At 39.3% G+C, this 23,606-nt stretch overlaps 1 protein-coding gene across 3 annotated transcripts in view; it reads right to left on the bottom strand.

The window, feature by feature from the left end:
* Nucleotides 1-4,603: 4,603 nt before the first annotated feature.
* Nucleotides 4,604-23,606, bottom strand: part of LOC133546189 (gastrula zinc finger protein XlCGF57.1-like) — a 33,309-nt gene continuing 14,306 nt past the window's right edge. The window contains exons 2-4 of one of the 3 annotated variants that reach the window (XM_061892081.1): nucleotides 12,455-12,673; nucleotides 9,599-9,734; nucleotides 4,604-4,725 (exon numbers count right to left, since the gene is read on the bottom strand). In XM_061892081.1, coding sequence (XP_061748065.1) covers nucleotides 4,722-4,725; nucleotides 9,599-9,734; nucleotides 12,455-12,673 — 359 coding nt within the window. In that variant the 3' untranslated portion in view covers nucleotides 4,604-4,721. Of the gene's footprint in view, nucleotides 4,726-8,210; nucleotides 9,735-12,454; nucleotides 12,674-22,451; nucleotides 22,915-23,606 lie in introns of those variants that run through there. The other 2 variants (XM_061892080.1, XM_061892079.1) reach the window with 2 other exon arrangements.

Here is a 23,606-nt window from a genome sequence, read left to right as displayed (position 1 = left end):
TGTCTCAAAGGACTGCACAAATCATTACGACTACAACATCCTCGGAAGAACCCACAAAAGGGCAAGGAAAACTCACACCCAGGGGGCAGGGAGAATTCACATTCAGTGGGGCGCCAGTGACAATGCTGACTATGAGAAACCTTGGAGAGGACCTCAGATGTGGGCAACCCCCCCCCCTCTAGGGGACCGAAAGCAATGGATGTCGAGCGGGTCTAACATGATACTGTGAAAGTTCAATCCATAGTGGCTCCAAGACAGCAGTGAGAGTCCCGTCCACAGGAAACCATCTCAAGCGGATCAGCAGCGTAGAGATGTCCCCAACCGATACAGGCGAGCGGTCCATCCTGGGTCCCGACGAGCGGTCCATCCTGGGTCTCGACTCTGGACAGTCAGTACTTCATCCATGGTCATCGGACCGGACCCCCTCCACAAGGGAGGGGGGGACATAGGAGAAAGAAAAGAAGCGGCAGATCAACTGGTCTAAAAAGGAGGTCTATTTAAAGGCTAGAGTATACAGATGAGTTTTAAGATGAGACTTATTAAATGCTTCTACTGAGGTAGCATCTCGAACTGTTACCGGGAGGGCATTCCAGAGTACTGGAGCCCGAACGGAAAACGCTCTATAGCCCGCAGACTTTTTTTGAGCTCTAGGAATCACTAATAAGCCGGAGTCTTTTGAACGCAGATTTCTTGCCGGGACATACGGTACAATACAATCGGCAAGATAGGCTGGAGCTAGACCGTGTAGTATTTTATACGTAAGTAGTAAAACCTTAAAGTCACATCTTAAGTGCACAGGAAGCCAGTGCAGGTGAGCCAGTATAGGTATGTATGTATGTATATATGTATATAAAGGTATATACAGTATAGGTATATATGTATGTATATATGTATATAAAGGTATATACAGTACAGGCGTAATATGATCAAACTTTCTTGTTCTTGTCAAAAGTCTAGCAGCCGCATTTTGTACCAACTGTAATCTTTTAATGCTAGACATGGGGAGACCCGGAAATAATACGTTACAGTAATCGAGACGAGACGTAACAAACGCATGGATAATGATCTCAGCGTCTTTAGTGGACAAAATGGAGCGAATTTTAGCGATATTACGGAGATGAAAGAAGGCCGTTTTAGTAACGCTTTTAATGTGTGCCTCAAAGGAGAGAGTTGGGTCGAAGATAATACCCAGATTCTTTACAGAGTCACCTTGTTTTATTATTTGGTTGTCAAATGTTAAAGTTGTATTATTAAATGGAGGTCGGTGTCTAGCAGGACCGATAATCAGCATTTCCGTTTTTTTGGCGTTGAGTTGCAAAAAGTTAGCGGACATCCATTGTTTAATTTCATTAAGACACGCTTCCAACTGACTACAGTCCGGCGTGTTGGTCAGCTTTAGGGGCATGTAGAGTTGGGTGTCATCAGCATAACAGTGAAAGCTAATACCGTATTTGCGTATGACGTCACCTAGCGGCAGCATGTAGATGCTGAAGAGTACAGGGCCAAGGACCGAACCCTGGGGAACTCCACACGTTACCTTAACATAGTCCGAGGTCACATTGTTATAGGAGACGCACTGCATCCTATCAGTAAGATAAGAGTTAAACCATGAAAGGGCTGAGTCTGACATACCAATTCGTATTTTGATACGCTCTAATAAAATATTATGATCGACGGTATCGAAAGCAGCGCTAAGATCGAGGAGCAACAACATAGATGAGGCATCAGAGTCCATCGTTAGCAATAGATCATTAGTCAGTTTTGCGAGGGCTGTCTCAGTCGAGTGATTTGCCCTGAAACCGGATTGAAAGGTTTCACATAGATTGTTAAACGCTAAGTGCTCATTTAGCTGCTCTGCAACAATTTTTTCGAGGATTTTCGAAATAAAGGGAAGGTGAGACACCGGTCGGTAGTTTACCATGAGGTCAGGATCGAGGTTAGGTCTTTTAAGGAGAGGATGAATAACCGCTTTTTTGAATGCAACGGGAACAGTGCCCGAGGAAAGTGATAAGTTTATAATATTTAGCACTGATGGACCTAATAATACAAAAAGCTCCTTGATAAGTTTCCCAGGAAGTGGGTCAAGTAAACATGTTGTTTGTTTTATTCCATTTACACGTTGTAACAATCCTTCTAATGTTATTTCATCAAAACGAGAGAAACTATTTTGGATATTTGCAGTATCCGCCGTATATACAATCGTATCTGTGTTACTATAACCCAGTTGTAGCTGGGACGCATTGTCTTTAATCTCCTTTCTAATAAGTTCAATTTTCTTATTAAAGAACTTCATAAAGTCATCTGCCGAATGGGTGGAGCTACTGGAAGGAGTCCCTTGTTGGGTTAGCGATGCTACTGTACTAAACAAAAATTTTGGATCGTTTTTATTAATGCGGATGAGATTTGAGTAATAATTAGTTTTAGCTAAGGTAAGCATGCGTTTATAAGTTATTAAACTATCACTCCATGCTTGATGGTGCACCTCAAGTTTAGTCGTGCGCCATTTGCGTTCCAGCTTTCTACATAATAATTTCTGAGCTCTAGTTTCTTCAGTAAACCATGGCGTACGCCTTTTTGGAGCCTTTTTTAACTTCAGCGGTGCTATACTATCAATGGTTTCGCGCAGGGCGTTGTTAAAGTTGTTAGTGAGGTTATCAATAGAGCCCACATACTTTGGGAACGGTGCCATTACCGAGGGCAGTAGGTCCGCAAGAGTCGTCATTGTGGCAGCATTAATGTTGCGGCTGCTATAGCAGTTATTATTATTATTAGCTTGCCGAACATGAGTCTGAACTTCGAATTTTATAAGGTAATGATCGGACATTACTTTAGTATACGGGAGTATCATAACTTTGGAGACGGTGATACCTCTGACAAGCACTAGGTCTATCGTATTACCGCTGCGATGCGTCGGTTCATTTATTATTTGTGTAAGACCACAGCTATCAATTATAGTCTGGAGCGCCACGCACGGTGGGTCCAATGGGGTATTCATATGGATATTAAAATCCCCCATTATAATTATATTATCGGCGTGCGTCACTAGATCAGCAACAAACTCTGAGAATTCACTAATAAAGTCCGAATAGGGCCCTGGGGGGCGGTAGATAACGGCCAGGCACAGAGGCAGAGGTGTGGCAGACTTCATAGAAAGCACCTCAAACGATTTATATTTATTATTTAAGTTAGGACTAAAGTTAAAGTTTTCGTTGTATATTAGTGCGACCCCCCCGCCCCCCTCCCCTTTTAAGGGGACGGGCAATATGCGCATTCGTATAGTTAGGAGGGGATGCCTCATTTATCGCAAAAAAGTCGTCTGGTTTAAGCCAGGTTCGCTAAGACCGATGACGTTAAGGTTGTTGTCTCTAATGACCTCATTGACTAATAACGTTTTGGGAGACAAAGATCTGATGTTTAGAAAGCCCATATTATAGGTAGTGGGCTGTTTTAAGGAGTTGTTGATGAAATTATCCGTAGTAGCAATATTAATAATGTTGCGTTTATTATGCGCAGTGTACTTAAAATAATTACGACCATATCTAGGAATTGATATGACGGGAATTTTCAGATTGTCTACTTGGCGCTGCGATAAACTGAACGCATCATAATTTGCCACCTCAGTAGAACGCATGTCTAACTCTGACGTAGTCATAGACACAGTAGAAAAAACATTTTGTGAGTTGTGTATTATTCTACGAAAATTGCTATGTGTACAGGGATCATCCAGCCTGGCGCTGGCTAGTTCTAGCTTAACTGACTCCATACCCAGGCTAGCAGGCTCTGTAATTGCCTGTGACCGGGCTTGCTCTAGTGCAGTTAGTCAAATGTGGCTCAATGCAAAGTCTATGTTCCGAGACAAGAGGATAGCGCCTTCCTGGTTAGGGTGAAGGCCGTTTCTCCTCAGCAAGCCAGGTTTGCCCCAGAAAGAGGGCCAATTATCAATAAACGTAAATCCCTGTTGTCTGCAGAAGCTATCCAGCCACCTGTTAAGAGAGACTAATCTGCTATATCTCTCATCATTGCCTCTCCCAGGCAGGGGGCCAGAGACAATTACTCGATGCCTGGACATCTTTCTGGCGAGATTACAAGCCCTGGCTATGTTTCTCTTTGTAATCTCTGATTGTCTCATCCTAACGTCATTGGAGCCAACGTGTATTACTATATTCGCATAACTAGTGGTGCGGTTAGCCTGCCGTACGTGCTTACTAGACCTGTTGCGAGTTAGCTCCCTAAGATTAGCTTCAATGTCAGGTGCTCTGCCCCCGGGAATACACTTAATTGTGGCTGGTTTGCTAAGCTTTATGTTTCGGGTGATGGAGTCCCCTATAACTAAAGTGTGGTGCCCGGTAGACTGGGGTGTAGGACTAGCTAAAGGGCTAAATCTATTATGCGTCTCAACCGGTACACCGTAGCTTGTAGGCCGATTAGGGCTGCTACAAGCTGGGCTAGTTAGCTCGCTACAGCTAACGCTAGCAGATGTGTCCGCAACATCTAAAGTTACGAAATTACACTGCTCTAACTGGCGGACACGGCTCTCTAGCAAAGCCAACCTATCCATGAGTAAAGTGCACAAAGCGCAGGAAGCCATACTCACAGAAACTTTCCGTCGCCGAGTGGAGTGCCAGCTGTCTTCGGGAAGTGGTGGTCACGGTGGCGGGGGAGAAGCTTCCCTTCAGACCGGCGCTGCCTTTCTCCGCTAGCCTCGTTAGCTTAGCAGCTAGCTAGCTGAGGGCGAAGTGGTGAGACAGAGATCGGGTGATTTGCAAGTTAAATTGAACTATTAAATATGTTCGATAAGTTGTAAATAAAGCTGCAAAACAGTTAAAATCACACAGATAGAACGATACTTAGCTTTTTTGCAACAAGAGCAGTCAGCGAGCAGTCATTCACGTTGACCCGGAACCGGAACCGGTTGAAATAAGACTAAGCCGCAGACTTCAAAGCGTAGGGAAAAAAACGGCAAAAGCTAGAGGATAACAAACAGAAAAACTGGAAATAGCTATGGCTAACAAAAACAGCTTACCGCTACGACGACCAGGACAAGATGTAGCACAACAGGTAATAGCTGAGATGATGTCAGACACGACAGGTAGCAAAGACACAAGAGTGACATGAGGTAACGACAATATAAATGACAATACAATGATCCAGCAACTGACACAAGACAAAGGAGTTACAAATAGGAGCCGGCTGATTGGCAACAGGTGTGGCCAGATGCCAATCAGCCGCAGCTAAAGGGGAACACATCACTCAGGGAACAAGACAGGAAGCTGACAAATTAAGAGCACTTGACAGGAACTAAAAGACAGGAAATACTAAAACACAGGAAACAGACAAATGCAGAGGAGAAAACTAAAACATAGACAAACTGTCAGGGGCAAGCCTGACACTTCCAAGACTGCTGTACCTATTTCAAACCCTACCAATAGAGATCAACAAAAAACAATTCAGCTTCATGTAGTATAATGAAAGATTAACAAATGCTCAGTTTTGAAACTATTAAAAGGACACTTTTTTTTTTTTTTTTAGAAAAACCCAGACTTCTATCGATATCTGCAGTTGCAGCATTTTGTTAATATGAAAGTGAAACATGTAACAAAGACCAGCATTTGTTTCATTGAACTATTTACAAAAGTTTACAATTCAGAAACTATTGATAAAAGTGTTTCATGCTTGTATAAGAAATCATATTTAACTTCATGTGTTAAAACAAAATGGGAGAAGGAAGGAGGGGTAACTACATCTGAGGAAGAATGGACAATAAAATGGAGATATCAATGGACTTGTAGCAGCTCACCCAAGTGGAGAGTTTGGCTGGGAAAGTTTTATTCCACCTTCTCAGAAGTCTCAGTATGATAACAACTCCCCTGCCTGTTGGACAAATTGTGGGAATCTAAAGGCAAACCACTAGCATGTTTTCTGGGACTGCTCTGCCATAAAGGACTATTGGAAAGAGATACACCAAGCTCTACAGGATATTTTCAAATCACCCCTTGAAAGTAACATTCTGTTTTTCACACATCGCACCTCAGGATTGGCTGAAAAAAGAGAAATACTTCATGAATATCCTACTAGTGGTTTGTAAAAAGAGCATTACCAGGAAATGGATATTACAGGAGAGCCCAACTTTGAAGAAATGGATGGAAATCACAATGGACATTTATAAAACACAGAATATAACAGCTTTTATTATTTATAAACTAGAGATATCTACTTCATACTGGGAATACTGGGTTGATTATGTCACGCCACATAAGACTAATTTTTTTTCTAATTAGTGATTAAACTGTTTTAACAAAAAATGATTACTCCCTATATGTATATAGTTTTTTTCTATGTATTTATTTACTATCTGTTTATACTATATATTATTATTATCGTTATTAATTTTATTAATATTATTATTACTTTGTTTTTTTGCTGTTTTTCTCTTTTTGTGGGGGAGGGGTCGGGTGTCATCGTTGGGAAATAAACAAAAAATAATATGTTGATCTTTCGGGCAGACAATAGATGTATGATGTATGCACATATGATGTAATGGATAACAATGTCAGCTGATGGATGTCCATGAAAAAACAATAATAACAATAATTTGTAGGTAAAAAATACATTTAAATGAAATAAGAGTAGTTGTAGTAGTGACTTCTGTCATGCGGACTGTAGCCTCCACATGAGAGAGAAGTGAGAAGAAGATTGTGTGAATCCTGCCTTCCAGTCCCAGTGTGCTGACATGACACTAGATTGCTTCTCCCTCATTATCCAGCCTGTCAATCTTGGCTCAGCTCATTTCTGACACTCCATTTGTCACATCTGGCAAATTTTGTTCACATTTTGTTCGTGTTTTCCGCTGTTTAATGTTTGAATTCCTGTCCTGTGCTTTTATTTTGGTGGCTCTCCCAGTTTTGTTGGTGTTTTCCCGTGGCAGCTTCACTTCTGTCCCCGAGCATTTCCCCTCACCTTTTTTCTGTTTGCAATCAAGACTATTTCAATTGATCCTCTTGCTACCTTTGTTGTCCGGACATTATTCTTTGTTCACGGGTGACCATCCTTTTAGATGTCAAGCTCGAGTACGCACATATTTTGTGGACGCCGTCTGCTCCACATTTCCTGTGAGAGTTTTGCTGGGTTTCAGCGGTTTGTTTTGTTGTCTTCACAGTTCCCTGTTGCTCTCGGTTTTTGTTCGTTTATCAGTAAACATCACTTTTTTTACTGCATGGTGCCACCTGGTTCATCTGCATCTTAAGAAATCATTCCCAATTTCCGATTTTTGGTGAATTATTGTGAAATTTCCACTGTCATGTTACTCTTTAAGGCTTCATGGTGGAAGAGGGGTTAGTGTGTCTGCCTCACAATATGAAGGTCCTGAGTAGTCAGGGTTCAATCCCGGGCTCAGGATCTTTCTGTGTGGAGTTTGCATGTTCTCCCCGTGAATGCGTGGGTTCCCTCCGGGTACTCCGGCTTCCTCCCACCTCCAAAGACATGCACCTGGGGATAGGCCCCTCCCACCTCCAAAGACATGCACCTGGGGATAGGCCCCTCCCACCTCCAAAGACATGCACCTGGGGATAGGTTGATTGGCAACACTGAATGGTCCCTAGTGTGTGGATGTTGTCTGTCTATCTGTGTTGGCCCTGCGATGAGACGGCGACTTGTCCAGGGTGTATGCCACCTTCCACCCGATTGTAGCTGAGGTAGGCAGCAGCGCCCCTCGCAACACCAAAGGGGAATAAGCGGTAGAAAATGGATGGATGTTACTCTTTATAGTTAATTAGAAAATTAAGAAAATATTTACTGAGTCCTGCTGCTAGTTCACTTTTTGTGGAGTCATTTTGCTACCTGTCAAGGAGGGAATTTGTTCTTAAATATATATAAATAATCCTTAATATTGGCAGGCATAGTGATCAATTTATTCAGCAGAGCATTAAAACTTGAATCCGACAAAAAAGTAAACACAAATGCTGTCTTCCTCGCTGCTAAAACATGATAGCAACATGCATCTGCTAGCCCCCACTTCTCACAATGTGGCGAGGTGGAATACTACAAGAGGCACTCTAATATGGTACTTAAATCTCTATTTTTAGTCTTATTATCGAGGAATATTGAGGTCACACTTATATTAAAAAATTAATGTCAAAGTTTCGTCCAGTATTCTGATGATGATGATGAATCTGCGTCCAAACTCAGAGTCCAAATTTTGTTAACAATTTTATTAATTCGTACTTTTAATTGGAGAATAACATCAATAAAATGCAATGGAACAAATGTGTGAAAAAAAAAAAGAAAAAAAATATGACCTCTCTTTAACAATGGGAAATTAGAATACAAATTTAGAAACATTTATAATGTTCAATAAATGCACACAACTTAAAAAGTCATTCCAGGACAACATATAAGAGTAGAAGATAAGAAGCACAACATTCAACATAAGATATACGTTCATATTAATCATGCTGTGTTTTTAAAGTACATTTAGCACAATCACCGTTTGAGTGTTTTTAAATCCCTGCAGCTTCCATGACTGTTACACACTTGTGTTTATTGACCTGATACTTAAACCTGATTGTTTTATCACACAATCGGTTTCTCTCCAGTGTGTGTTCTCATGTGTGTGGTCATGTATTGCTTTCTGGAGAAACTCTTCTTACAAACAGGGCAAGTAAAAGGTTTCTCTCCAGTATGTATTCTCATGTGTGTGGTCATGTCAGGCTTCATGGAGAAACTCTTCTTACAAACAGAGCAAGGAAAAGGTTTCTCACCAGTGTGTGTCCTCATGTGTGTGGTCATGTGTTGCTTTCTGGAGAAACTCTTCTTACAAACAGAGCAAATAAAAGGTTTCTCTCCAGTATGTGTTCTCATGTGTGTGATCATGACAATCTTTCTGGAGAAACTCTTCAAACAAGCAGAGCAAGTAAAAGGTTTCTCTCCAGTGTGTGTTCTCATGTGTGTGGTCATGTTTGGCTTTGAGGAGAAACTCTTCTCACAGACGGAGCAAGTAAAAGGTTTCTCTCCAGTGTGTGTTCTCATGTGTGTGGTCATGTGATGCTTACTGATGAAACACTTCTTACAGACAGAGCAAGTGAAAGGTTTCTCACCTGTGTGTGTTTTCATGTGTAATATCATGACACTCTTAGCGTTGAATCTTTTAGCACAAATTGAGCAAGCAAAAGGTTTCTCTCCAGTATGTGTTCTCATGTGTGTGGTCATGTCATTCTTTCTGGGGAAACTCTTCTTACAAACAGAGCAAGTAAAAGGTTTCTCTCCAGTATGTATTGTCATGTGTGTGGTCATGTATTGCTTTCTGGAGAAACTCTTCTTACAAACAGGGCAAGTATAAGGTTTCTCTCCAGTATGTGTTCTCATGTGTACTGTAAAATTACTCTTGTGTCTAAAAGATTTTTCGCATTCAGAGCAGTCAAAGTGTTTGTTGTTAGTGTGATGTCTCGTATCACCTTCAGAGTCATTTTTACTCTTCAAAGGTTTTTGGATGTGGTCACTGTGATCAGAAGAGTCTGACATCATGTGGTCCATGTCTGACAGTGGAGCAAAGATGCTATCTGGTTCTGACTTTATATCAACTTCGTCATTAACCTCCTCCAACCTTGGAAGCTGCTCCCACAGTTCCTCTTCTTCCTCTATATGAGTGGGCTCGAGCTTCTTCTGTCCCACACTGGAGCTCCACTCCTGCTGCTTGGAGGGAATCTCTTCATGACTCTCTGCTGACACCTGCTGGACGTCTGCAGAACATAGAACACAAATGAGGTGTTACTTATTGAAATTTGCAGTATTCAAACTATTCACAGGTGAGTTAGGCCAAATAGACAGCACTCCACGTTATGCATTTATTTAGTTTACCTTTTCTTTGGCCCACCCCTATAAAGTTATTCATTTTCTCCACCTACATTAAAAAGACAGCATCCATCTATATCTTGAAAAACAAAAACAATGATGTGTGTGGTGTTTGAGAACAGTTTGTAAGAGTTTGACAGTAAAAATTTTCATGAACTTTAACTCACCTTAATGTGCTGGACGTCTTTGATCATTATGATTTTGGTTTAGGTTTAGAGCAGGGGTCTCAAAAATGCGGCCCGCGGGCAAAATTGCGATCCGCGAAACGTTATTATGCGGCCCGCGCTTTGATGTGACAATTTTATGTTGGTGCGGCCCATGAGTTTAATCTGAACGGCGCTTGATAGGTCATGCTTGCCCAAGTCCCCAATTTTCCCGGGAGACCCCTGAATTTCAAGGCACCAATTCTCTCGAAGCCCCTGTCAATTTTTACCAGATCAACAATATTCAGGGAGTGCCATAAAGGCACTGCCTTTAGCGCCCCCTATATCCTGAATTGACAGCGTGCAAGCCCAATTAGAATAGAATTGAATAAAATAGACTTTATTGTCATTATATTTGCATATAACGAGATTAAAGACTCCAACTTGAGTGGCGGTTGTGGGAACAAATATGGGGTGAAATAAATAACACAAGGAAAAACTAACAATTGAAATAAACAGACAACTATCCAATAAAAATAACAAGCAATCCTGTACAATATACAAAACACTGTAGAAATACAAAATACTGTACAATATACAGAACAAGACATGAGTACGGAAGTAATAAATAACAATCAGTATTGCACAGTAAGGTATTAGGGCATGATATTGTACAGGAGTGAATTATTATTATTATAAGTTAGATTTTAACATGGTGACAGCTCTGGGGAAGAATCTGTCTCTGAGCCTGTTTGTTCTGGCTCTGATGCACCTGTAGCGCCTGCCTGATGGTAGCAGGTGGAACAGGTGGTAGCCAGGGTGTGTGCTGTCTTTGGTGATGGTTTTTGCTTTCTTGAGGCAACGGGAGTTATGTAAATGCTTCAGGGAGGGCAGGGGGCAGCCGATGATTTTTTGTGCAAACTTTATGACCCTCTAATTCATCTGTTTGTCTGCTTCAGTGCAGCTGGCGTACCACACTGTTATGCAGAGTGGTCCAGAGTCCTGTTTTAAGAAGAAAGCAAATTTTGTATTTCATTTGGAAGTCAAGGCACTATTGTCTGGAGGAAAGCTGGAGAGGAGCAAAATCCAAGTTGCTTGAAATCCAGTGTGTTCCCACAGTCAGCAATGGTTTGGGGAGCCATGTCAGCTGCTGGTTTTTGTCCACTGTGTTTAATCAAGTCTGGAGTCAATGCAGCTGTGTACCAAGAGCACTCCATGCTTCCATCTGTTGTAAAGCTCTATGGAGATGATGATTTCATCTTCCAGCATGATCTGCCAGAACCAGCAGTAACTGATGTACTGACCATGGCATTACTGTCCTCCATTGGCCTGCCAACTCCCCTGACCTGAACCCCTTAGAGAATTTGTGGGGTATTGTGAAGAAGAAGCTGTAAGACACCAGACCCAATAATGCAAATGAGTTTAAGGCCACTAGCGAAGCATCCTGAGCATCCATAACACCTCAGCAATGCCACAGGCCGATTGCCTCCATGCCACGCCGCATTGATGCAGTAATCCATGCGAAAGGATTCCCAACCAAGTACTTAGTGCATTAGACATTTTCAAATGTTTGATTTTGTTTTGCTATTATAAATCTTTTTTTTTTACTTGGTCCGAGGAAATATTCTAATTTTTTGAGATAGGATTTTTGAGTTTTCTTAAGCTGTATGCCATAATCAGCAATATTAAAATAATAAAAGGATTGCAATATTTCAGTTGATGTGTAATGCATCCAGAATGTCTGACATTTCCATGTTTTTGGTTTCATTACAGAAAATAATTTTCTGAGACAATCCTATATATATATATATATATATATATATATATATATATATATATATATATATATATATATATATATATATATACATAAGAGAGAGAGACATAGGTATTGTAATAACTTGAAGTAAATAATGAAGATTGAAAACCAATTACAAAAAACAGAATCCCAAACAAATTTACTAAAAGCTTACCTTTTTAATTTGGCATAGTATGTATATATTATTAATGTTGTAAATAAACTCTTAATACATCTAGAACAGGGGTGGGCAACCCGCAGCTCCGGAGCCGCATGCAGCTCTTTGGCCACTCTGATGAGGCTCAGCTGCATAATCACCGACCCCCCTGCTTATTTCGGGAGGTTTCCTTATTTTGGTGCCTCTCCCGGACATCAACCGGGGCTAATAGTCTCCGATTTTCAGTCGGACAACAATATTGAGGGTGTGCCGTGATGGCTTTACTTTTAACATCCTCTGCGAACAGAACAAAACGTGTGTCGCTTGAGGTGGGCGGGTTTGGGGGGGCAGGGTTTGGTGCTAGCGGGGTGTATAATGTAGCCACGAAAAGTCACGGATGCATGGGATTGTGGGTATTTGTTCTGTTCTGTTTATGTTGTGTTACTGTGAGAATGTCCTCCCGAAATGTGTTTGTCATTCTTGTATAATCTTGTATAATGTTGTGCTTACTTGGACTGTGATGAAGCTGTGAGGACTCAGGTGGTTTGTCTTCATGCTCTTCAGTCTTCACAGAGACAACAGTCAGTGGAAACTTGCTGACATCAGCCTCCTCCTGCCCTACAGGACACTCTCCCTCCTGACTCATCCACACTTCCTCCTCTTCCTCTTTAATGTGGGGGGGCTGTGGATCCTCCCCTTCCTCTTTAATGTGAGGAGGCTGCTGGACGTCTGTTGGGTAAATAAGTAAATAAGATAAAGAGAGAATAGAAATAGTTTTGAACTGACACTGTTAACACAATGACATGATTCGTGTTCTTTCCTGTGTTGTGTTAAAAGTGTGTAGCAAAACAACCAATAAAAACACTGGAAATACCTACTTTTTTCCTAAAAATTATTCAAAAGTGGTACAGTGAGTACAAAAACAGACTTGGAAATTTGATGGGGGGCAATTTGAAAAGTTTGTATAAGTGTGAGGCAGCATTGATTGAAGCATTCTTAACTTCACTGATGTAAAGTGGGTAAATATTTAATTCTGTACACGGTCTGTTAAACCTACTCTTTATCTGTAAACTTAACCATAATATTATAATGATATTGTCATTACCATAACTTCAATATCATGGAAATAAAAAAAATATAATTCCAAAATCACTAAAAAAACAAAAAAAACATTCATGGTATGTTTTTGTTATCATGCAACATACTTTCTTGAGGTCATTTTGTTGGCTGGGCCAAAAGGAGCTTTTACCAAAACATGTTTTACTATGTGCTGTTTTATGGAGTATCTCCATCAACAATTCCTCTTTTGGTATTGGAGACCATCTACGACACGCTGAAGGAAAGTCAGTCACCTTTATGTTCTTTTAATAAAACAAGTGTTGACTACTTTGGTTACTGAAAATAAATGTTTACTTTCACTTATTGATGCATGTAGGTCAGAATCATGACGTGAAATAATTAGATTTGATTACAGTATAAAATATATTTGGTGAGTGTATGAGTTTAGTGTAAACATGTTGATACAGGTTTACTTCTTCTTGGGGACTGGAACACAGATATGTCCTGAAAGGATGCACCCATTTTTAAAACCTTCACTAAGCTGTGCCACCAACATTGTCTCACTTAGCTCATTAAGCAAACTACCAGGGTGAGTGAGTCCTTTTAAACCTTCATAGACCTCCTTGTTACTTCTGACCAGTCTCAGATCACCACAAGTGGAACAACTGTATGAGGCTTAAGTGATCATTCCATCATTTTCTGTACCCATGAAGAACAGAACCGAGGCTAACGGCCACAAAACAAGCAAAGCTACAATCCTCAAGACCAAGACTAGCAAAGCTTTCAATGACAAACTGCCGAAATAAGACTTGCCTCGGTACTTGCAAGTACACAGGTCTTTGGGTCAATTCCTAACCTCAGAAAAGTAAATAACTTCACAGTCAAAGTGGGTGACAATATTAAAACAAAAATTAGATTAACTTTCTTGGTTGCATCGTAGAGACTAATCTCTCCAGTGAAAAAATGACTACTCAGGTAGTCAAAGAATCAACCGACAAATTATATTCTTACTAATGTTGTCCCAATAACAATATTTTGGTAGCGGGACCTGTACAAAAATGTATTTTGATACTTTTCTAAAAAAAAAAGGGATCACAGAAAAGTGCTTTATTGGCTTTTTTAAAATAACATTTGTTTTGGGGTACATCAAACATGTTTCCTATTGCACGTTTGTGAACATACTGGACAACTTGTCTTTTAGTAGTAAGTAAACAAACAAAAGCTCCTAATTTAGTCTGTTGACATATGCAGTAACATATTGTGTCATTTATATTCTATTATTAGGTCAACATTATTAAGGACAAGTGGTAAAAAATGGATTATTAATTTACTTGTTCATTGACTGTAAATATCTGCTTATTTTCTGTTTTAACATGTTCTACCTACACTTCTGTTAAAATGTAATAATCACTTATGTTTCTGTTGTTTGGATACTTTACATTAGTTTTGGGTGATACCATAAATTTGGGTATCAATCTGATACCAAGTAGTTACAGGATCATATATTGGTCATATTCAAAGTCCTCATGGGTCCAGTGACATTTTTCCTGAGTTTATAAACATAATATAAATAAATACAAATAAAAAAACGAAAGAAGATGTGATGGCAAAACATTGTGATGTAAACATAGAAGTAGTACTTTTTAGAGGCGGTTTAGTACCGAATATGATTAATGCAGTTGAGATGGGGTCCAACACCCCCCGCGACCCCAAACGTGACAAGCAGTAGAAAATGGATGGATGGATAGTATCACGGTACTTTACCAATACCGGCATTCCATACACCCTTACTTCTTATATAGTAGGATCACCCCGCTGGTGGGTAGAAATACACTTAAGACTCTGACACAAGCACTCATTTAAAGTCCTACTGAAAGCCACTACTAGCGACCACACAGTCTGATAGTTTATATATCAATGATGAAATATTAACATTGCAACACATGCCAATACGGCAAGTTTAGTTTACTAAATTGCAATTTTAAATTTCCTGCGGAGTTTATTGGTGAAAACGTCACGGACTGTAAGGAAATATTAGCGGTGCACCACACACAGCTAAAAGTTGTCTGCTTTAATGGCGTAATTACACAGTATTTTGGACATCTGTGTTGCTGAATCTTTTGCAATTTGTTCAATTAATAATGGAGAAGTCAAAGTAGAAAGATGGAGTTGGGAAGCTTTAACCTTTAGCCACACAAACACACGGTGATTCCTTGTTTAAAATTCCCGGAGGTGAAACTTTACTATGGATCAGAGCGGTCCAGCAAACATGGATCCCGACCAAATGTCAACCAGCAGGTTTCGGTGAGAAAATTGTGGTTAAAAAGTCACCTCTTACCGGAGATCAGCTGAACTTGCGCCATCCATACAGCTGCCGTCGACTTCCCTCAGAGACTGGCCTCAAGACACCCGTGGACACACCCCTCCGACTATCAGGTACTATTAAACTCACTAATACGTCACTTCCTGTTCACGAGAAAGGACACAAAAGAAAAAGGCTCCGCTTTTGCTACTGGACTTTTTATTTATTCTGAAGATTTTGACCACTGATTTGCGATCACAGCCACAGGAGAGTCACCTGGCATCCTTGACCTCATTTTGGTCAGTTGTGAGGCACTGATACGCTGAAATGAGGCAAGTTGGAAGAGCCGTTTGCCTCAAGCCATCGGCGCCTTACCGCAGCTCAAAGCGGTTGCCTAGCAACCAAAAGCTACGGCGAGTTTACAGCTGTTTTAAAGTGCTTCCAACGGCGCAGAGTGTTATAAGTTGACAGACTAACACCTGAAATCGATCTGTGTACAACGCAATGCACGCATTGTTGGAACAAACAAGTTAAACGTGCTGCAAGTTGCTAAAGTAACTGCCGTTTAAGACACAAGAGTCACTGATGTCATCGATCTGCCACAATGCCAAAAGTTAAAGAGAAGACTGAAACCCAAAACCTTCGGTGTCAGCCGACACAGGACACAACTGGGACCAAGATTTGAGACTGGAAACAGGACATGATGGGAATCAAGAAGGAGTACGACTAAAAATACTCCATGAATTAAAAGAAGATTGGAAAGAAATGAAAGAAGAAATGAAAGAAATAAAAAAAGATCTGAAAAAAGCAATGGAAGAACACAAATAAGATGTGAAAAGTCTGCAAACTCAAATCATCACCAGAAAAAATGAAGTCTCTGATATGTGCCAACAATTGAAGACCTTTCAAGAAGACAACTCCATGCTGTGGAATATCATAGATGAAATGGAGCAGGATAAACGAATGAATGATATCATCGTGACAAGGCACCGAATTAAACCAAGATCCTATGCGAAGGCTGTGAATAATGAAGGTGAACCAGATGAAATGGACCTTGTCTCGGCAGAACAGCAAGTGGTCAACTTTCTGCAATCAAAGGAAATTGAAATCGATATTATTACCATCGAAACATGCATCCCACTGAACAGAAGAGACAACAACGCCAGTCCAGTCGTGCTCGTGAAACTCGTAAACAGAACATCTAAAATGGCATTGCTGAGACAGGGAAAGAAGCTGAAGGGAACAAATGTGTACATGAATGAGCATCTCACTAAACATAATGCTGGAATCGCCAAGAAAGCACGCAACTTGAGAAAGCAGGGAAAAATCCAGGGAACTTGGAGCACCAACTGTAAAATCTACATCAAGCTGAATGGAGGTCCAGAGGCAAGAGTAATTGTTGTCAATGACATCAAAGACCTGGACAAATTTGAAGTTTACACAGCTTCCACAACAACGATGATAATGGACTCTGACAGAAAACAAGCACCTAAATTCAACATCAACACTACTACGCTGCAAGGGACGACTAAAAAAGAAGACCTAGATTCAGGACTGCATCCATATACACTTATAGACATTATTGAAACGACATCAAAGATTGTTGAGCAAGGAAATATGGAACTACAAAACTTCTGCAACAAAGAGCACAAAAACCAGGATTTGGAAAACGATATAGATCCAGATACACATTTTTTTCCCCACATTAGTAACAATTGTTTTTATTACACGGATGAGCAATACAATAGCATCCTTAAAAGTGATAACAAATTGTCAATTGTTCATTTTAATAGCAGAAGCTTGTATGCAAACTACAACAACATTAAGAACTTTTTGAAATACATCAAAAAACCCTTCAAAGTGATCGCTGTCACAGAAACATGGATTGATGATAAAAAAAAGGAATAGATTTTGATCTGGAAGGATATGAACTAAACTACATCAACAGAGCCAACAAAAATGGAGGAGGAGTAGTTGTGTATGTGATGAAGAACCCGAACCTCAAAGTGTTAAAAAACATGTCATTAGCTATAGATAATATCTTAGAATGTATTACCATTGAAATATGTCAGGAAAATAGCAAAAACATAGTAATCAGTTGTATATATAGATCACCTAAGTCAAGTATAGAAACATTTGAAGAATGGATCAAGGCAACTTACATGGACAATGGTCAAAAAATAATTTTCTTATGCGGTGACTTTAATATTGACTTATTGAACCCTAACAAGCAAAAGTTTATTGATGACTTCATTGATACAATGTACAGCATCAGTTTATATCCTAAAATCACAAAGCCAAGCAGCATCACAGGACACTGTGCCACACTTATTGATCATATTTTACCAATGATTTTGATAATAACACTACAAGTGGTCTACTTATAACCGACGTTAGTGATCATCTGCCAGTTTTTACAATATATGATGGAAACTGCAAAAAGAACATGGAAGACAGAAGGACATTTCAAAGACTGTGCACAGAGAAGAGGATGATTGCTTTCAAAATGGAGCAACAAAAGCAAGATTGGGACAATGTGTACAATGAAGAAGAAGTTGATGAAGCATATGAACATTTCTTAAACAAGTTCATAATACTTTATGACAAACATTGTCCATGGAGACAACTCAGTAGTAAACATCCATCCATTTTCTACCGCTTATTCCCTTTTGGGGTCGCTGGCGCCTATCAGCTACAATCGGGCGGAACAGTAGTAAACATAGAAAGAATAATTAACCATGGATGACAAAAGGATTAAAAAATGCTTGTAAGAAGAAGAATACACTATTTATACAATTTATAGTACAAAGAACTACAGAGGCAGAAGTTAAGTACAAAAAGTATTAAACAAGTTAACAAACATACTACGATCATGTAGAAAAGAATATTACAGTGAATTATTGGACAGGAACAAAAATAATCTGAGAGCAACATGGGGCATTCTCAATAGCATTATTAAAAATGGCACTAAGAGGGATTACCCCCAATACTTCTTAGATGGAAATAAACATAATGACAACATAAAGGAAGTAGTCGAAAGCTTTAATAACTACTTTGTAAATATTGGACCAAAATTGGAAGAAAGGATTCCAGACCCAGTTTCAATTGAGGACTATAATGATACCATAGAGCAAAATCCCAACTCCATGTTCCTCAGAAATGTGACACAGGAGGAAATAGTTAAAATCGTGAAAAAGTGTAAATCAAAGTCTTCAACTGATTGTAACGGAATTGATATGGATACGATAAAAAAGGTTATTGATGAGATCTCAGGACCATTAATGTATATTAGTAACCTATCATTTCAAACAGGTACATCTCCAAACAAAATGAAAATAGCTAAAGTTGCACCAATTTATAAGACTGGAGATAAACATCTATTTACAAATTATAGACCTGTTTCTTTACTTTCACAATTTTCTAAAATCATTGAAAAACTGTCCTATAACAGATTAGAAAGTTTCATAAATAAAAATACAATACTCGAAGAGAACCAATATGGATACAGAGCTAATGTTTCAACTTCAAAGGCTTTAATTGAAATCACAGAAGAAATGACCAATGCAATAGATAGTAAAAAATGTGCAGCAGCAGTGTTTATGGATCTAACTAAAGCATTTGACACAATTAATCACAATATTTTAATCAAAAAACTGGAACGATATGGCATCAGAGGGTTAGTCTTCAATTGGATAAGAAGTTATCTAACGAACAGGAAACAATACGTGAAGCTAGGCGAACACACTTCTACAACACTAAATATATCCTGTGGTGTACCTCAGGGATCAATACTGGGACTTAAATTATTCAATCTCTATATAAATAACATTTGTAAAGTTACAAGAGATGTAAAGTTAGTATTATTTACGGATGAAACAACAGCGTTTTGTTCAGGAGAGAACACAAAGAGGATAATACAAATAATAACAGAAGAAATGAACAAATTAAAAAAATGGTTTGACAAAAACAGACTATCATTGAATCTCAGTAAGACTAAAATAATGCCATTTGGTAACAGTAGAAAAGAAGTGTCAAACACAAATACAAATAGACGGAATAGAAATTGAAAGAGTAAATGAAACCAATTTTCTAGGTATAATGATTGATGAAAAATTGAACTGGAAATCTCATGTAAAAAATATACAACATAAAGTAGCAAGAAATATGTCAATAATGAATAAAGCCAAAAATGTTCTGGACCGAAAATCACTTTATATTCTCTACTGCTCACTAGTGTTACCATATCTGAGTTACTGTGTAGAAATATGGGGACATAATTACAAAAGTACACTTCATTCACTAACAGTGTTACAAAAAAGATCAGTTAGAATAATACATCATGTTGGATATAGACAACATACAAACCCTTTATTTATTGAATCAAAGATACTGAAATTCCACCACATAGTGACATTGCAAACAGCTAAAATTATACACAAAGCAAACTATAACCTGCTTCCCAAGAATATACAACGATTCTTCTCAACAAAAGAAGAGAAATATAATCTTAGAGCAAAATGTAATTTCAAACATTTGTATGCACGTACAACACTTAAGACCTTCAGTATATCAGTATGTAGAATTAAATGATGGAATGGATTAAGCAAAGCAATCAAACAATGTACTAATATCATCCACTTCAAGAAACTCTTCAAACTTAAAGTGTTTACAAAGTAGAAAGAAAAAGAACCATGATAATAAACATTCTGATTTTATTCACCCATTCATTCTCAAAATAATCTTACTTATCTCATCGTATGGAATAAAACTTACTTCACCAATTATTTATTTATTTATTTTTATTGTGATTACTTATTACTTATGGAGTATACATTGTGAATACATTGAGAACAGGAAGTGAACAAAAATTTTAGCAACTGTTATGTAAAGAAAAGGGGTAGGAATAAATAAACTCTGCTTCTTCCTACTCCTTTTCGAACATGTTGAAAAGAGAAACCGGAAATTGTGATGTATCATGTTGTATGTGTGATGTAACATGTTGTATGCATGCATGTGTGATGTATCATGTTGTATGTGTGATGTATCATGTTGTATGTGTGATGTATCATGTTGTATGTGTGATGTATCATGTTGTATGTGTGATGTATCATGTTGTATGTGTGATGTATCATGTTGTATGTGTGATGTATCATGTTGTATGTGTGATGTATCATGTATGTGTGATGTATCATGTTGTATACATGCATGTGTGATGTATCATGTTGTATGTGTGATGTATCATGTTGTATACATGCATGTGTGATGTGTCATGTTGTATGTGTGATGTATCATGTTGTATGCTTGCATGTTCCAAATAAACTCAAACTCAACTCACTAAAACACAAGCAACACAATAGAAAGATAAGGGATTTCCCAGAATTATCCTAGTAAATGTGTCTAAAAACATCTGAATCAGTCCCAATGCAATAACCTTTTTTTTTTAACTTGATTTTTTATTTTTTTTTCTAGTCCGTCGCTATCAATATCCTCGAATCCTCGAACACGAATCTTTCATCCTCGCTCATATTAATGACACAGAATGGACCTGCTATCCCCGTTTGAATAAGAAAATCTCATTTCAGTAGGCCTTTAACCCCACTTTGACTACGGAGTTCATGTTTGGTACCGTGAGGCCTTAAAAGCCCTGAAAAACAAACTCCAGACAGCCCAAAACCAAATGATTGGGCTTCTGCTTAACCGTCCATCTCGGCCTCACCTTTCAGCCAACCATTTCCTTAACGTGGGGAGGCTCTTGGTATCTGACAGAGTACATCTTCTTGCAGTTGGTCTGGTGTACAAGATACACCATACCACTAAAATACCCATGTACCTGTCTAGATACTTCAAAATATATTCACCATTATAACACCAAAGGTAGTTGTACAAATCACATTCAACCTAGATCTCACTCCAAAAAGGTTCTAATGTGTTTGCCTGCCATACCACCAACATGTGGAAGTCCCTATCAAAAAGAAACATATTACTGCTTGCGGCTACTCGTAACTGGGAATAAACATAGCCTTTTATCTATTTGAAATTATATTTGCATGTATTTTCTTGCAGTATATTTGTATTTTAAATGCTACTTTCTACATAGTACTGTGTGAGTTCAAATATATATTTCAACTGAAAGCATCTCAGGCTTTCTTGCAGCAGTGAATGTGTACCGTGATGAAAGTGTACCCTTTCCTATGCAAACTTCTCATAACTCCTTCAATCAATCAATCACACATTGTTACAAACTGAGAGGAACATCAACCTCAAACTGTCCCCTTTTCGTGAAGAATCTAAGTCAGGGGTCTCAAACTCAATTTACCTGGGGGCCACTGGATGCAGAAACCGGGTGAGGCTGGGCTGCAAGAAAACATTTCTTAAAAAATCCAACATGCACTTTTTAATGAATTCACCTTCTTTGAATGGCTTTCCCGCCCTCGTAACATACTTGCCAACTGTGGCGATCTCTCCGGGAAACACCCGAATATCAGTGCCCCTCCCGACAATCCCCTGGGGCAAGCATTCTCCCGGTTTTAACCCGGACAACAATATTAAGGGCGTGTCGCGATGTCACAGTCTTTAGCGTCCTCTACAACCTGCCGTCTCGTCCGCCTTTCCACCATGGCGCACATTAGTAACAGTGTTAAAGTTGTTTATACGGCCACCCTCAGTGTGACCTGTATGGCTGTTGATCAACTATGTCTTGCAGTTGTTTACTGCATCTACAGAAGCCAAATATGGCATGTGGCTGGGCTGGCACGCGGTTTGTACAGGTTGTAGAGGATGTTAAAAGCAGTTCCTCCACGGTGCCCCCTTAATATTGTTATTTTGGATGAAATTCGGGAGAATGATTACCCCAGGAGGGGCACTGAAAAATTGGGAGTCTCCCGGAAGAATCAAGAGTATGCAAGTACACCGCTGTTGGGCGCCGTTCATATAAAACACGCGGGCCGCACCAACATTAATTTTCCATGTTAAGGTGCGGGCCGCAAAATAACGTCTCGCGGGCCGCAATTGGCCCGCGTGTTTGAGATCCCTGATCTAAATCAAAGCATTGCATCATCCCCACAAGACAAAGCATCTTCCTATTGAAGAAGTGTTAATAATGAAATGTAAAGTTAGTAAAGATGTGAGAGTAAGAAGTAAACAAACCTGTTCTGTGTAACACAACTTGATGTTTCTTCAAAACAGCGTCCAGTAGTTGATGTTGTCGCTCCTTCTCCTCTTTTGTACGACAAAGTTCCTCCTCATACTTTGCTATCGTTCTTTCGCACATTTTCACACAATCACAACACTTTACTCACACATTTGATCTCTACTTAGCAATGTGTTGATAACTTCTGTGTCTTCTGTTAGCAGCTAACAAGCTAAGCTAACTAGCGAGCTAAGCTAACTAACAAGCAAAGATAGCACGAGAAGCGGCACAGTGCTTCTAGCGCATCCAGACGACTTTATCCTTAAAGAAAGAATCAAATATGTATTTTATACGAGGTAAATATTTCAAACTGGATAACAAATAATAAGACTGTCTTTCTCCGTCCATGTGCTGCACACTTGACGTTACAAGGCGGTACTGCTCTCTTCTGCTGCTTTCCGTTTACTCCGGAAGCTGGGAATGACGTCACAGCCGAGTGGACGAAGAGGTAGCTCTATATAAGATATTGCCTGCTGTCACTGTTACCATGCTTTTATAACCTGTAATATTTATTTGAACAACAATGTGATATAAAAGAGTTTCTTGTTTTTCAAAAATAAATTCAAAGTATATCAAACACAGCTTTAATGTTGGGGTTCAGTGGCGCCCCCCTGCGACATTTATTGCAATGACAAGAGTGAAAGTGCTAGAAATTGTAGCGATATTACTGCCTGATTCCACGTGTTTTTATTGTGGTTCCCTTTTACTCCTAGATAATCTATTTTCATACAACACATTAATAAAACATTCAAATATCACAGAACATGATGTCGCACGAACCAGAGGTGTGGACTCGAGTCACATGACTTGGACTCGAGTCAGTCTCGAGTCATACAATTGATGACTTTAGACTCGACTTGACCACATTTAAAAAGACTTGCAACTCGACTTAGACTTTAACATCAATGACTTGTGACTTGACTTGGACTTGAGCCTTTTGACTTGACATGACTTGCTACTTTCCCCGAAACCCAAAGATTAAAAAATTATTCAGGAGCGCTCCGTATCTTTCATTTAGTATTTGTGTGTGTCTGCGTGTTGTTCCCGTCAGCTTGTATGCTCTCAGTACAACAGCCAATCACATTAGTACTGTTGTTTTGCTCCCACAGCAC

This window comes from Nerophis ophidion, linkage group LG29 (assembly GCF_033978795.1).
Source record: "Nerophis ophidion isolate RoL-2023_Sa linkage group LG29, RoL_Noph_v1.0, whole genome shotgun sequence".
NCBI lineage: Eukaryota > Metazoa > Chordata > Actinopteri > Syngnathiformes > Syngnathidae > Nerophis > Nerophis ophidion.
This window is presented reverse-complemented; position numbering and strand designations above follow the sequence as displayed.